The 16,142-nt window shown below is 38.1% G+C and overlaps 1 protein-coding gene across 3 annotated transcripts in view; it reads right to left on the bottom strand.

Moving 5' to 3' along the window:
- PIGN (phosphatidylinositol glycan anchor biosynthesis class N) overlaps positions 1–16,142 on the bottom strand; it is a 99,337-nt gene that overhangs the window by 18,114 nt on the left and 65,081 nt on the right. For all 3 annotated transcript variants that reach the window (XM_038127080.1, XM_038127081.1, XM_038127082.1), the window contains 7 exons: positions 15,696–15,795; positions 15,489–15,581; positions 14,055–14,146; positions 12,235–12,346; positions 8,018–8,126; positions 4,400–4,502; positions 1,922–2,024 (listed from right to left, as the gene is read on the bottom strand). In XM_038127080.1, coding sequence (XP_037983008.1) covers positions 1,922–2,024; positions 4,400–4,502; positions 8,018–8,126; positions 12,235–12,346; positions 14,055–14,146; positions 15,489–15,581; positions 15,696–15,795 — 712 coding nt within the window. The remainder of the gene's footprint in view (positions 1–1,921; positions 2,025–4,399; positions 4,503–8,017; positions 8,127–12,234; positions 12,347–14,054; positions 14,147–15,488; positions 15,582–15,695; positions 15,796–16,142) is intronic.

Below are 16,142 nucleotides of genomic sequence, written 5' to 3'. Positions count from 1 at the left end.
GATCAAATGAACAGTGAAGCTTCCGCTGTTATCTACACTAAAAATGAACTTCAATGCCTTAGACTTATAACCATCTTCTTTCATCAGAAATATTCCTCCCACACACATACTCTTCCACTGCTCACATGAGCATATGGATAAAGATCCTCAGAAATAAAAGACTGCAATTATCCTCATTTGACTCATTTTGTGAGTGAAAACAGTAAAATACTCTCCATCTCCTTTACTCAGTCCTCAGCACAATATCACTTGACTTGAAGAGAAATTATCTTCATGGAATTTAAGAGGTCAGTGAACTCCTTTACATTGGGAAAAAAATCAAGTAATAGACATTGAAGACTGATAACATTTTAATTTAAAATAATCTCTCATCATCAGATAATTGAGCTGCATTCTCTAATACAAGATTTACTTTGCAGCATATATTAACAGGCATTCTAGGGGTGGTATCTTCTGGAGTAAGCATTATTGTTCCTTTCACCTGAAACCATAAGGTTCAAGTAAATGTTGACAAACAGTAAGTGAAGTGACAACTTAAAACATAATTACAGCCTACCTATGTTCTTTTCACTTGCATTTCATTAGTAAAGCATTCATCACTGTTTAATACTACTTTAATAGCATTTTATTTTATAATGAAGAGAACACCAGACTAACAGCAGACAGGCAAGCATCACAGATGCTTGTAACAAGATACAAAAGATACAGTGGGTTCTAGAGTGGAAGAGAAAATACATCTAACAGATGCTAAACACCTTCAGTCGCAATTGTGGCATCACACTAATTGTAATTGTGAGATTCAGATTCCATCCCTATTGCTTAGGATGCTACAAAACACAATCAAACAAATTATCATAAGTAAAGGTAGCATAAATAGAAAATTATGCCTATTTGTATTTCTCTTTTCTAGGCTTGAATTGCTAAAGCCTGCTCTCTCAAGTTTCAAAACTGTCTTGCTTGTAGGAGCACCACAAAACCACAGTATGTGTCAGGTTTGCTCTGGTGACTGTCTTGGCTCAGGTTTCAACCTCCAGAACTTTTCCCTAATTATTATGAGCTGCAAAAGGAAGGAAAGATGTGTACCAACAGTTCTCAAGTGACTCTGGCCACTCCCATGCACGTGTAGCCAGGAGGGCTCATCTGGGAGAAGCCAGGGAGAGCTGTGGTGCACACCCACCTGGCTCCAAGGACCCAAACCACTGTAACTGGCACTTTGGATCTGACCAAAACAGTGGCACAGCCCCAGTTTGTTCAACCCTACACCTAACCTAAGAGCTAAGTTGCAGTGTGAGCAGCATGGACTTGCAAATTGACAATATACTAAATTTTAAGGTGGAAGAAGTTGTATTGATTACAAAACTCCCTTTTCTCCTCCAGGCAAATATGAGAAGGCACTAGTTCCAAGTTGGTCTCCAGTTACTTGTCAGTCTAAACAGAAATAAGTTTCCATCCTTGGACAAAGAGAGGACAAAATCAAATTAAGATTTCTAATATCTCCTATGGTCTTTTCAGAAATCAAATTTCTTTTCAGCCTCTCACTCATGAATCTGTGATCAGACCAAAAAAAGTACTGCAACAATGTACTTACGCTGAAGAGCTACTATATCTTATCCTGAATTACCACTACACTTGACAGAGAGCTCTGTAGCCTACAGACCATACCACTGTGTCTTACTAACTCAAACTGTCTTCCGGCATTTCTAGAAACAGCTCTGATATGCACTATCTTCCATAACATGAATTACAAATCTTACTTACAAAGGCATATTCCTAGTTCATGATACAGCTTATACTGACTTCCCAAACTGAAAAGAAACACGAAGTGTTGCTCTCTGAAAACCACTCCGAATATTTATTACATCCTTAAAAAACCCCAGATAAAGCTGTTAATTACATTGATATATCTGTCAAGAGCTGTTACCTTTGGTTTGGATGAAAGGCCATAGTGCTGCAGTGCTTCTTGTTCCATATTTATCCACATAAACATCAAACCAAACAGTGCCAATGGAAAGAGAGCTTCATATCTGAAAAGTAATGTAATAATCCTAGTAAGGGCAGTTGCTGACAACGAATTAACATCAAATGCTTACATGTTTCTTTTCTTTTTTCTTCACACAAAGAATATACTAAGACTTGGTGGTATTGTCCCCCTTCTTTACCCATTTCCAAATAGCCACAGTTGGTTAAATTGCAAAGCCATAGAGTAGTTAAATGGCAAAAGTAGGATAAACAGAGTTTGCCTCAGCTTTGTCATGTTTTGCATTTTTTTGTTCAATGGCTGCCACAATGTTGGATGAGTGACTTTTTAAATTTTAACAAAACTGGAATTAAGTTAAAAGAAACAGGAAAAAACCAAACCTACTTGACAACAATTTTCTGCAAAAGGGAATATTTCTCAATGAGAGTGACTTGGAAATGAGGGGTCACAGTTCAACTTAAACAGCAGCTAGTATCTCTTTAGGACCTCATCACACAAACTCATTATGGTGATCTGAGCTTTGTTCTAAGGAAAGACACATCTGTATAATAAAAGGAGCACTACATTTCACTTCAGTGAAATGCTCTTTTCTTCACTGTATTCCAATCCTTCACAATAGCAGCATCAAGTCACACTCCAACCATGGCCACTAAGCTGTTCTAGCTACAACCCCAATCTCTGAGGAGTACTTCTGGCTCCTACAGCTCTCAGATTCCAAAGTATGAGTGTATTTATGTGAGAGATTAATTTAATTAATTAATTAAACCCCCAGATAACATAAGGGTGTAAACTGAAATTGGACAACATTTAGTTTCTCCAGTTGCACTTCATGGTATCTCCCAGGCTTTTTTCTTCCAGGATAAAATTATAGTACTGACTCTGACTGTAATACTGATACTGACAAGACTGCAAATGTTTCCCTCTTTATTTTTCCTTCTTAGACAAATATCTATTTGTCTAAAAATAAGGTAATCACTGCAGTCAATCTTGGTATTGTTTCTGTTGGGCTACAAAGCAATTTCAAACTGGAACAAAAAATTTTGAACAGACATTTCCACTTTATTATCAGAACCACAGGCAACTAAACATGAAGATGAAATAGTTATGCTGTCAGTAATAGAAACACTACATGTCCTTATAATGGTCTACATCTACACTTGCTTTCAGATTAAATGCCTTCAACAGAGTTGGCGACAAGTGGTTGTATGCAACCATGCTCTTAGGCTGCCTTCAGTATTTCCACTGACCCACCCCTAGAGAGGTGCTGCAATTATCCAGGCAATGTGCTGGGTTATCAGTACTTGATAGAAGAGTGCACTGAGGAGAGAAACACTGGACACTTTTGGCACCAGTGCCTTGGGTTCTGTTTTCTCTTATAAGAATCACTCCAAAATTTTTTCATCTATTTGGATATTGTAGGAAGCCAGCAGAGAGCTGTCAGCATTTACATGGCCTGATGCAGGGCTAAAACACAAAGAGGGAGATTGCCAGCCTCAGAGAGAACAACATTCCTGCTTTATACAGTAGCCAGCACAGGCTAAGAAGGTTGAGTGTAAGAATGTGTGTGCAGTCAGGAGTAACATTAGGCTCAAAATCTTAATGGGGAAGTGGGAGGAGGGGGAGGCAGAAGACTGGAAAAAAAAAAAAAAAGGAGATGCTTCAACTAAAATGAGAGTATCCACAGGAGGCAGCTATTGCAAAATGTCTGCTGCAAGATGTTTTATTCCACTTAATTTTCCAGTGTAATTAAATCCAGAGGATAAGTGGGAGGGGAGGCGGAAAGAACAGTTCCTATACTCCCCATTAATTATGCTCTTAAAAGCTACCAAGTCTGAGAGAAAAGAAAGGGCTGGCTGACATAGTGTTTTCTTCATTTAAAACATTCAGAGAAATTGACTTTTATCCAAAAAGAAGCAAGGTCTAGTCTTTATGGGAAACAACATCCCTCTGGAAAAAAAAAAAAAAATTACTTCCACAAAAATCTCTCAGAATGCAATTTTCCCTCATTTTAGGACTACCTGTTTCCTGGCACACATCATTTAAGCCATAACTAGACACCAGTGCTGAGCAGCTGGGAGAGATGCTATTTCCTTTTGTTTGTGAGCAGAAAAGCACACGTCAAAACAACAAAAGGCATAAACTAAACCAAGACTTTCTTATTTTGGTGCAAGATTGTTTGAACACACACCCTTCCAGCCACTGCCTTGTCTAGTTGAAAGGAATGTCAACAAACTGTGTTTATAATACAAGGAAGAACATGAAAGTTCCCCTGAAATTTTATTTAGTAAACTAAACAAGGAGATAAATGCTGAAAGCACACGTTACACCTTTACCAGAAATGTGCATGAGATGAAGTAGTTGCACATATAGCCCTGGATTTTCATATGTAAAACCAACTCAAATAGAGTAAAAATGAAGTACCCTGTGCTGAGGAGCAGGTAGGTTGACATCAGGGAGAGCAATATGCTGAACAGTCTCTCAAAGAGAAACGTGGGGCTCAGTAGCAGCAACACTGGGGAAAAAACTGCAATAAGAGGAAGAGATACATCAGTCACAACATGCAAACCACTTCACCCTCAGTAACAAGATAAAATGTCAAGATTTGAGGAAAGTTATGTACAGAAAAATCAATACATATCATATATGACCCTCTATTTTCAGAAGTTACTTTTGCTAAAGAAAATACAATGTTTGGACTGTTTTACATTCACCCAAAGTAATTTCAGTTCTTTATCGTTTTAATTCCCTGTCTTTCCATGTCACAGCCTTTATGATTTCTCATGAACTGATATTAATAAGTTTTTAGGATGATGTAGAAGCACTATCCTAAATTCCAGTCAAACCTGACTGTTTAATACTACCCTGAAAACCACCTACTATGGCCCTGAGGACCTCTGGCAGCTCAAAAACTGCAGTGACAAAGCCACTGCTCCACTGGATTAGAACCACAGAACAGCTTGGGTTGGAAGGGACCTTGAGGATCACCGAGTTCCAAACCCCCTGCCATGGGCAGTGACACATTCCACTGGGACCAGGTTGCTCAGAGCCCCATCTGACCTGGCCTTCTACCTTTTGTAATTAGATTAGGAACTGGGCTACTGCAAAAGTGAGTAAAGAGGCAGAAAAACAGGAAAGATGTCCAGTGCTTGAAGAAGGGAAAGGGAGAAGGGCAAGCACTGCTGTGATGTAATCTTTAAACCCGTTTCTTTTAAATACAAAAAACTGCATGTTTATAAAAAAGTATGCTGACAAATAATATTCATGTAATTCTTCACTGCAGTATAGGAACTTCATATTACAGAATCATTCAAAGGTTGCATCAACAGTAAGTCAAAATTAATAATCACTCTAAGGAACACAAAACTATAAGATATGGAAAGTACTCCCTGGTGATTATCATCATTGCATCCATTAGTATTTATAGTGAACATATCAATGAAAGAGAGGCGAGGAGGTTTCTAAGTCCTGTGGGTCAGTATGCTTTATTTTCTGGCTTTCAGTCTTGGCCACTGCTACAATTACAGAATAAGTGACTTCAAGGGGCTCCAAGAAGGCCCAGTTCAAGGAGGAACTCCAGGAACCTCACTGAAAGTCAGAAGAGTTGGAAATAGAATTCAGCATGGCAACTGGCCTCTCTGAATGACACTGAATATATCAGATGTGTATCACACTGACTGCAATCATAGATGAGAACAGATGAGTGGCTAGTAGGTGATTATTAGTCTCTCTCTTCCATCTCTGATGCAATATATCAGATATTAATCATAAAAAGGCCTGTAGGTTTCTGGCTGACCTACAAAAACCTCTGTATATGACCCCTGCACACAGTTGTGACACCAAATTCCTCAAAATTTAGCAAGTTGCTATGGTAAATTTCTACAGATGAAAATTTTAAGACATAATATACATTAATTGAGAAATGTCTGCTAATATTAAGAAGGTTCTGAAGAACATGGGAAGCATTTGAATTAATGTTACACCTCCTCGTTTTGCAGTTAAGTACACTGTATGAACTATACAGTGTTGCAGCTAAAGCCACTTGGACACAGGCCTGCAGGAACCCAGCTATCACTAATTCATTTACCTGGTTCCTCAAACACCAGTCTTTCTCAAAAAAAATAGGTTGAAGTTTAAATTTAAACAGTTAGGCTTCATATTAATCAGGACAAACAGCTGAGAAAGGGGGAAAAATTCCCAAGAAAACTTCTGAAGTATTAATATTACCCTGACACAATAATAAAACAGTATTATTATGAAAAAATACTCTTAACTGTGTGTTTCTAGTACTATAAATACACAGAGATGCCAAAAGAGTTCAGTAACAGTGCCATTCTTCCACAATTATGCAAAAAGACAAAGAGGAGTTGGACCACCTGTAATCCCACCAACCTTGGAAAAGCTACAGTAGAGTTTGATACTTTAATTCTTATGGTATCCCATTTGTGGTACACACTGGCAACAAGGCAGGTGCTAGTTGTGGTTATGGTAATGACAAGGCATTTCTCTCCAAGAGGAGTATTGAGGACATGTTGGATGCCTTAGTGTTTTACCTGCTTATTTCTGTGTTTAATTATGGAAAGCAATTTCAGCAAGTACACAAAGCTCCTATCTTGTATATCATATTCACTTAGAATGATTACTTCCAGTCTGAAAGACTTTGCTAAAATATTCAATACTACTGTGGCAGCAAGCAGATATTTTGAGTACCTACAGTTTACTTCACCGTTAGCTTTATTTTTATCATCACCCACAACAAAGAGAATTTCTAATATACTTTTTCCTCATAACTCTAAACCTCTTTGACTGCCTGAATCATCTCTTAGATGAAAAATGCTTCCCTTTCATCCTTACACAGGAGAGAAATATAACCTTTACACTCAACTCCTGCTCCAGTAAGCCAAGCAGGACTTCATTGATTTCATTGACTTTACAACTGTGAGAAATTCATCTACACAGAGATCCCCATTTAGCTTTAGCAGGCTGCAAAGAGTTAGGGGAGCATGATGGAAAGGAAAGGAAAAATGCAAAGAAAAACGCATTACTAAGAGAGCATTGCTCACACACACTGATCACAATCACTGAACTTAATCTTGAAGCCATTTGCTCAAACAGAAGCAGGATTGCTAAAACTGGCAAGATCTCCTTAAGTTAAAACAATGTCACCAGTATAGGAATGTACATGACAACCAGCAAGTAGGCAGCATGGACCACAGTACTTTCATTGGGCCGTGTTTAAATTCCTGATCTTGACTTGTAGCAAAAAGTTGCTATCAAACTTAATATGGGATATGTTTAGCTCTAAAACAAATCCCACTTTCAGATCACTCAGGGATAAACAATGCTTAGCATTTTCTAATGGAGCCCTATAGAAATTATTTTATATCTGAAATATGAAAGGTATTGCTTTACTGCATTCCAGAACTCCAGTAACAATTCCATTTGCTCTGTTTGATCACACTAAGATTTGTGAGTGGTGAACAATTCATAGACTTGCAAATTGCTTTTTTCTTTAATAATTAGATACTAACAGATATCAAACATACACTATCATCATTATTTCACAGGTATTTTGCAAGGCAGCTCTCAAAATCACTTCCACAAGGGTAACTGCCATCGGCTGCAGCTTCAAGTTTACATTGAATTACAGCAACAACCTTTGGTCATTTCCCTGTGCTCAACTGGATTGATGGCAGAACAACTCAGACAACCCATATCCAGCTCCAAGTGAAACAAAACGGGAATTTATGCCATTATATCCCTAAAAGTGGTCTTCAAAATATTCAGAACATTCAAAATAAAAGATAAAGCTATTTGTAAATCAAAGATATTTGCATTTTATTACAAAGTTACAAAGAATAATATTTTAGAAGACTAACACATCTCAAAAAAACTCACTTAGGAAAACAAACATACAGAAGAACGACCAGCAGTCAGATAAAGGAAAAGAAGATGTTAACGAAAAAAGTGACATCATCCCCCACCCAATCCCAGACTCCACAAACTGCCAGCATAAAAGTTTGAGAGGGAAGATTTTCTTACCTAGTGTCATCCAGCTAATAATTTGATTCATTACAGGTAATCCCTGTTTGATCTTAAGACTGTTATGGGTACTGCCCACAACATATGTCGAAAGTGCAACACTGAACATCTAGAAAGAAGAAATCAGGCAAAGAAACACAAAATTAATGTATGGATCTCTGCCATTCCATCCTAAATATGTAGATATGCTTTAGAGTTGCAAAAACACCTCATCTGAATCACCATAAGAACAGGAAGTCAAAGACAGTGTCAAAATTTATAATTTTTTATAATTTACAATTACAGGCTTTTTAAAACTTCCATCTAGATTACTTTTTATTAGCATTCTTGTTATTTATTTGCACTATTTTAGAATAGTATACACAAGTGACCGGGACCACTGATTTGACATGCTACGCTCTTTGCCAAGAGTAACTATTTAAACACTCCTGCAAGCCACAGAAAACACATGCCCCCAGTCCTGCAAGAGGCACTTGTCCTCAAAGAACAAGCAGAGCCTTTGGCTTTGCTGCAGAATCAGGTACAGGGAGAAGGGGAAGAGAAGCAGCAGCAGAACAAATTGGAAGTGGCTTTTAAGAGATGGGAAGAAGCTGTTGGGTTTTTTGCCCCACAAGTGAATTGACTGAGCCACCTCAAGCAGAGCCCTCTGCCTTGCGGAAGCAGAAAAGTTGGAGAGGGTTTTTCTCTGACTAATTCAAGAGACACCATTCAGTTACCAAGTACGTGCAAAAAACCTTTTGAAAATTACCCCATGAGTCAGTTATTTTTGAAAGGTGACAATTATCCAAGAAAATGCTTGAGCCAAGTTTTCAATTACTGCTATTTATTCACAACTCTGCAGTTCCACTAAAAGGCAAATCAAGCATGCACAGTACTTTGCAAACACGTGCTTTAAAACTGCATTACAAGATGTAATTGCAGTCGCGGTTTTTAGTGCACCAACTACACCATTCACACCCATCACTTTGTACCATATGAATAGCTGCTATTTCCCTGCTAGACTGCAGTGATACCTACTGGGATCAGCCCAGACGATACATTTAGCATCAGCATTCTTTTTTGACAAGTTTCACAGGTGCTCAGTATCTGCTGCTTCTATTTCATTTCAGGCCACAAGAACATGTACCTTGTATTTCTCCATGACACCAATAAACAAGGTCAAAACATTAGGCATCCAAAAGCTCAGGGAATTTTAGACCTCTGAAGTTTATTTTGGACACTTTTGCTGTATTCGGGCCCTGTGATATATCTTATCAAGTTCTGTTTGGTGTCACGAGCTCTGGTGATTCCTCCGATATCCCCTAGACACTGGTGAAGTCACTTTGCACTGACTTTGTGTCACCCTCTGTAATATATCCTGTGCCTTGGAAGACTTGTGATGGCCTGGAAACATCAGTAAGCACAAGGAACTGCTGCTAAATCTATGCCAGCGTCCAGGCAAGGGCTCAGCACGTGCTTTTGAGAATTCGTGTTCACATTTTAAGTAATGTTCAAACTGGTCTTGGCTTTCACCCACACCTCCAGGACTGCAGAACTGAGCAGAAGAAACTTGAAGAGGAAAACTGAGCTAAGCTAAGAATCTGTCTCCCTTCATCCTTCACAACCCTCTCCGATGTTCAGAGACAGTTCTCAAACAACTTAAGAGCAGGTCTCAGATATCCACACATGTAGATCATACAGCTACAAAGAAGAAACCAAGGGTGACACCTGCAGTCCCAACACTGCCAGCTGCTCTGGCTGGGAACTCTCCTCCGCATCAAACATCATAAGGACCCATAGGGACAATGGCAGGACAACCAGCATCATCAGCTGGGCACAAGGCTGGTTGAAAACACCCTTCCTGTCCCCTGCTTCCGCCAGAATGACATGGATTCCTACTGTCCACTTCTATTTTAAACAGCATGTAGATGTTGCACTTAGGAACATGGTTTAGCGGTGATCTTGGCAGTTAACGGCTGGACTTGATCTTACAGGTCTTTTCCAACCAAAATTATTCTATAATTCTAACTGAGAGGAGAAAACTAATAAACTGACCACCTTGGACACACATGAAGTCCAAGCATCCTGGGAATAATAACTTGGTCCAACATTATCAACCAAGGAAACCAGCAAGTTTTCAGTAGCATGGCAGAAACTGGACAACACCTATGAAAACAGATGACAAAGAGAAACTGGTGCTCTCTCCAGCAAAAATTAAGTTATACAGTAATCACTGCAGCAGTCTAGCTGATGGATTATGAATGACTCCTGTTTTCATCTTTACTGAAGCCTTAATGACCTCTCAGAGATCACAGAATCAAAGAATTGTTTAGATTGGCTTAGGTTTAATTCACCAGTGACTCCAAACATTAAATAACAGTGTTATCAGAGGAAGGCACAACCTTTGATGACTGCCTCCAAACACCACTTATGGGGGACCTGCAAAGCCTACTTTTAAGAATTCCCTTGTCAGATGCAGAGCAGGAATCTGATTGAGTGTGCTTATCTATTTGAATGCCAGTGGCCTGATCACCATTTGTCACAGTAAAATAGGTATTTTTTTCCCTGCCTAGGGAATTCATCTCACCTTTAATATTGTCTGGGAGTTGTAATCAAAACTCAGGATCTCAAAATTAGCATTTTTGAAGATTATCCCTTCCTGTTCCCACTGAAAAGTCCAACTCAAAGGAAAATACAAAAGTGGAATTAGGGAATTTCATTGACTAGGAATACCAGTATTCTGACAAGCATTTTCCTCTTGTATTCCTGTACATTTCAAAACAACTAAATGTAACCTAAAAATGTAACCTCAAAACAAGATATTTATTTAGAAACACATAGAATGCCTCTGTAATATTCTTTTATCCCTCTACATCTGAATAATCTCACCTCCCAATCCTCTTCTTACCCAAAATGTGAGTGATAGATCCCATATTTTCCATTCCCATTTGAGGTACTGAAACAAAAGTCCAATAGAGACTAGTAATTAGATGTCACTATTGTAAAATATCTACTGATTAAGAGGCAATTTGAGGAACTTTATGATCTTCTTAAAAGTTGGGAGGAAAATGAAGACATTACTTCTGGAATAAGCAGGTAGAACGTTTTCCTCTAATTAAGTATCACTCTGTGAACTTCCTGATTCTCTACATTTGGTCAAGAATAGTCTGGCATTACTTTTTTACTATAGACCAATTTCTTCATCATCATGAGATGCTGCAGCAGTTGTGTGGTGAGTTGAGGTTGACCAGCCACCTACTGGGCTGCTCCCTTACTTCCCCATGCAGTGTAAGCCTTTTTCAGACATTCCAGCAAGAAATCCATTGCCAAGTGTATACTGGAAATTTATGTTTTAAATGCTTAGGAAAGGAACTGACATCTCTTTTCCACATGTAGGCTGAAAAAATTAAGAGACATCACCACCATATTTGACATATGCATTCATGCTCAGCTGCAAAAGCCATTTTAAGTATTCATTACTCTTTCCCTTCCTCCTTTCAACCAATTTGAGCTCCCTACCTAAATCACTGATATAATGAGTGCATTGCTTTGCTCAGCAAGAAACTCCAGAACACACTAAATCATAACAGATAAAGCTGGTCCTGAAGTAAAACTATTATCTTGTAATAGGTTGAGAAAAAAAAAAAAGAAAAAAAAAAGAGGACAGCAGACATGCAAGGTATTATTAGAATCTTAAAGCTCTCTAGAACTTAATTAGCTCCAAGCATGAAAAAAACCTACCTATTTCAGGAAGATATAACTCACCTGAAAGAAGACTTAACCAACAGAAAAGATGCTCAGTATCAGTCTCACACTGTTTTTCTACAGCCAGAAACTAGAACTAGGTCAGCCCCCCAAACCAGCAAGCCTTAGTGTGCACATGCAACTAATGCAAAGGCACTGGAAGTGATATACACAGACCAAAGGTGGGACAAACTCTCAAACTCTCCAAGCAGAACATCAAAATCTTTAAGCACATCGATATATCAAGCAATATAATTATGCACAGATTTACACACAAGCAATATAATTACGCACAGGCTTTTGAGAACACAGCATGATGATGTTTAAATATGTGCACATGGTCCTCTTGAAATAGCCAAGGAGAAAACTCTCAAGAAAAAAAAAGTTATTCCTAAAAATTGTGGCCTTGGTAGAAATATGTTCTTAGAAGGTAAGTAAAAATTTGCACAGAAAAACCCTCTAACATTCAGAATTATTGAAAAGTAACAACTGACCTGATAAAAATATACTTTCAGATCTTCATTATCTCTGTACTTATTTTCATTTTTACAAAGAGATGTCAGTGAGAAGAAAGATATCAAGATGGTCAGCAAGCCAGCTGCTATTCTGCAAAAACAAATAAAAGAAGAATAAAATCTCAGAAAACATCATCAAAAATTTCTTTTGCTACTGTACACTGTTTTGTTGCACTTGACATGCCACACCAGATTCAACCCCAGGAGCGCTTTGGGTTTCCTAATTCCTATCTTGAATATTCAGTGTCTCCAGGTTCCTCTTGGATTGTCTAGCCCTGCTTTCATCCCCATGATTCCTTTTTATGACTGAGCTGACTCAGGAGCTCCCTGCTCCTACCATACAAGTTTCATTAATGTACTGAAAAGCCCTGACTTGACAGTACCACTGCCCAAGAACAGAAACACCTATTTCTCACTGGCTTTCTGATTTCTCCCTCTTGTATCTTCTCCCCCAGCATCAACTTATCTGCAACATCCTGAAGTGTCACATATATTTTTAATTGCTGCTTCAAACCTTTCCAGCTTCAAAACTACCTTGAAAAGTTTCAGACAAACACAGTGTTTCAAAGGTACAATGTTTCATCAGAAGAATAAATAGCAAGATGTAGAGCTTGGGCAAGGTGAATATAAAGAGATGTCAGAGAGGAAGATCTGTAGGTAATTTATTTCCATTTTGATTTCTAAGCTGTGCACATATGTACTAAAGAATAGAAAAACCTCAGTTTGGACCAGGAGAAATACATATACATGTATATAAAGCTGAGAGGCTGTAACACAGTCGAAGCAAATCTGTGCTGAATATTTCTAATGTGCCCAAGGAATGAGACTAAGAAGCATTTTCAAAGACAGATTTAAAACACAGTAGAAAGTATTGAGGGAGAATGTCAATAATCTTGGAAATATCTGGGCTCATAATTCTACCTGCAATCACATATTACTGCTCAAATCCCATATTTCATTGAGGATCAGGCATCCTGGCTCTGCTGAGGCATGACATCTTCTACCAGCCGGCAGGAGCCATTGCACCCCAGGGTAAATTCACTTTTTCTGCACTAACTACAAAGAGACCACAAGCCTAACACTTCAGGCCAACCACCTGGATTGCATCCAGATATGAGAGAATGTTCCTATGACCAAAGAGTGGCTCACAAGATGAGAGGAACACATAAAGATGTACTAGAAAAACAATAAAAAACAACAACTGTAGAAAATCAGACAAGCAATACCAGAAAAGAAGACTCTGGATAGAGAAGCCAAAGTGGAAAAAGAAGAGACACAGGAAACACAGAGGAAGAAGAGAGCTCTGCCTACCCTGTTTGTTTTATTTCCCTGAATATCTCATTAGGTACAGAGTGCTATTCAAGACAAACTATTCAGAATTGGATGGACAAATTCTGAAAAATGCTGTCAAAAGTATATTGCTTTTGACTAAATTCTTATTCACGTATGATAGTTGTGTTCTGACCATATTTACTCCCCACTGAAGCTTCTCCTTTAATGATCCCCTTTATTTTCCTGTAAAATGTGCAAATTTTTGTATTGTGAGGAATGTTTCCCCTTGACAAGAAATTGCAGAATAACAGAAGGACCAAATGGATGTGGCAAAATAATTAAAAGTCTATTCTCATTCTCATTAGTGAATAACTGAGGTCTCTATAATCATGTTATTTAAACTCTGAATTTCAACTCCTGTCTCAGCCAGCTTTCAATAATGCAATTCCTCACAAATACCAAAAGGCAGCCTACATTTTGAATCAAAGAGGGAATAAAAAATTTAAAGAACAAAATGAGATTCTTACACCAGAGGAATGTTTGGTTCTCTTCCTACAACAGGCATTAATGGGAATATTGCCAGGAGCACACACAGGAGAGTCCAGATCAATGCTTTTGTCTAGAAGAAGAAGGAGGTCATGTGGACAGACAATTGTCTACTCATAAAGAAATACTTCAGTGAGCTACTAACAGCTACTAGGATCTCCCATAAGCAAAGACCCTGCATCACCAAGGAGTAAAATTAGCTAAAAAAAAAAAAAAGACCATGGGGTCATCAGTATTACAGCACTTCAATTTAATACAGAAAAGAATTTCATTGATATAGCTGTCAAAATCCCATCAAAGACAATGATAATTAAAGCCAAGATTACACTTATAAACACTTTCTCAAAGTGTGGCCTTCACACATTGCAGACACCAGAAATCTGACAATTCGCCTTCTAGAAGGAAGGCATAAAACTAATATCCTCAGAAGGTTACAGCAGTTAATTAATCAGCATTGAGAGAGAATACTCTGAGAATATGGTAACATTATCCAGTCTTTGCATCTATGTGCCATTTGATTTAGCCACCATAATCATCTAAGTAGTTCCTGAAACTCTTTGGTAACATGAAAAAAACCAACCTATCCCAGGTGTTTTATTTAACTAAAAACATTAAGAGCTGTGTCATTTAAATTTTTCAAGCTCAAGTCAAATTCATATTCCTGAAAGGAAATTTCACACTACAAAACATCATCTGTGCATATCCAGCTTTAAGACAAGTTACTTGATTACTCAACTAGAACAAAAAATTGTAAATTAAACAAATACAAGACTCCATCTTGGCAGTTTTTTTGAGACCAAGACTTAGCAATTTGACTCCTTTTCTCCATCCCAGAACCCTCAGGTTTTAAGTATCCCATGAAATAAGAGATGTTGGAATCAATTAACGGAAGAAACGTCTCTTAAATTTAATATCATGCTACTTGATGAAAGTGGAGGTTTTTTCCTAGGAAAAACAACAGAGAAAGCTGCCTCTGAGAAGCAGGTGTCCCAGCTGATGGCAGACAATAATGAGTTGACAATTGCTTTTCCTTCATCTTCAATACTTTTTTAAAATAAATTATCATATTGGTTAAAGGGTGACACTTCCACCAATTGTACATATCAACACCATAGTCACTGCAACAGTTTGATAAATGATGTGCATTTCATATGATTGAGTCAAGCATTTTTTACTCATCAACAACAGAAAACTGACAGCTAACCCATAGATAGCCCCAAACTCTTAAGTACTCATATTACTTCTGCTGCATAACAGATCTATACAGATCATATTGAATTCCCTTGCTTTGCTACATGCAGATTATGACAGCGATCACAAAAAGAGCGTAACTGAAAAAGACTCTAAAGCAGCATTCCAAAGCGCTCCCAACATCCTAAGATGCAATTCAGCTGTTCAGCAAAGCAACACAATACCTTAGCTTGAATCCACAGTTGTGTGATCACTGGCCAGCCAGCAAAGACAAGAAGGCCAACAGTAAGTGCTGAGCGGTAGAAAAAGCTGAAGACCTAATTAAAAAAAAATCCAAGAGAGAGGACTGAAAATCAAACACATTAATTCCTCAAAGAGGTAGAATACAAGAAATTAGACACCCTGTTGATACATAAGGATAAAATACTTACTAGTATTTCAATTCCCAGTATACAAACCAAGAGGAATCCTGTAGATTGACCAATATGAAGTGACAATACATTTGTGGCAAGGTCCTGAATGACATGAATTCTGTTCAAAATGATGGAACAAGATAACATTCATTTAAAAAACCCAGAAATAACATATCATCTTACCATTGCAGGGCAAGGATGGGGTCAGAGGACAAAAAAATGTTAGAGGTATTGCTGGCCCTGCCTAGACCTTGTGGTTGATGGCTAGGTGCTCCTTCTGCCCAGTTTTACTTCATAGAAAATCTATAATAAAATTCTCCAGCTTTTTTCTTCCCATATTTGGCACATCTCCGCCAATGTTTGGACAAGCTTCAGATTATTCACTACCCAAATTGACTCTGAGTATATGAATATTTTTGGTTATGTTGTGTTTAATGTCTGTCATAACTGATGAAACATTCAGAC

Source organism: Motacilla alba, chromosome 2 (assembly GCF_015832195.1).
Source record: "Motacilla alba alba isolate MOTALB_02 chromosome 2, Motacilla_alba_V1.0_pri, whole genome shotgun sequence".
In the NCBI taxonomy this organism is placed as follows: Eukaryota; Metazoa; Chordata; class Aves; order Passeriformes; family Motacillidae; genus Motacilla; species Motacilla alba.
This window is presented reverse-complemented; position numbering and strand designations above follow the sequence as displayed.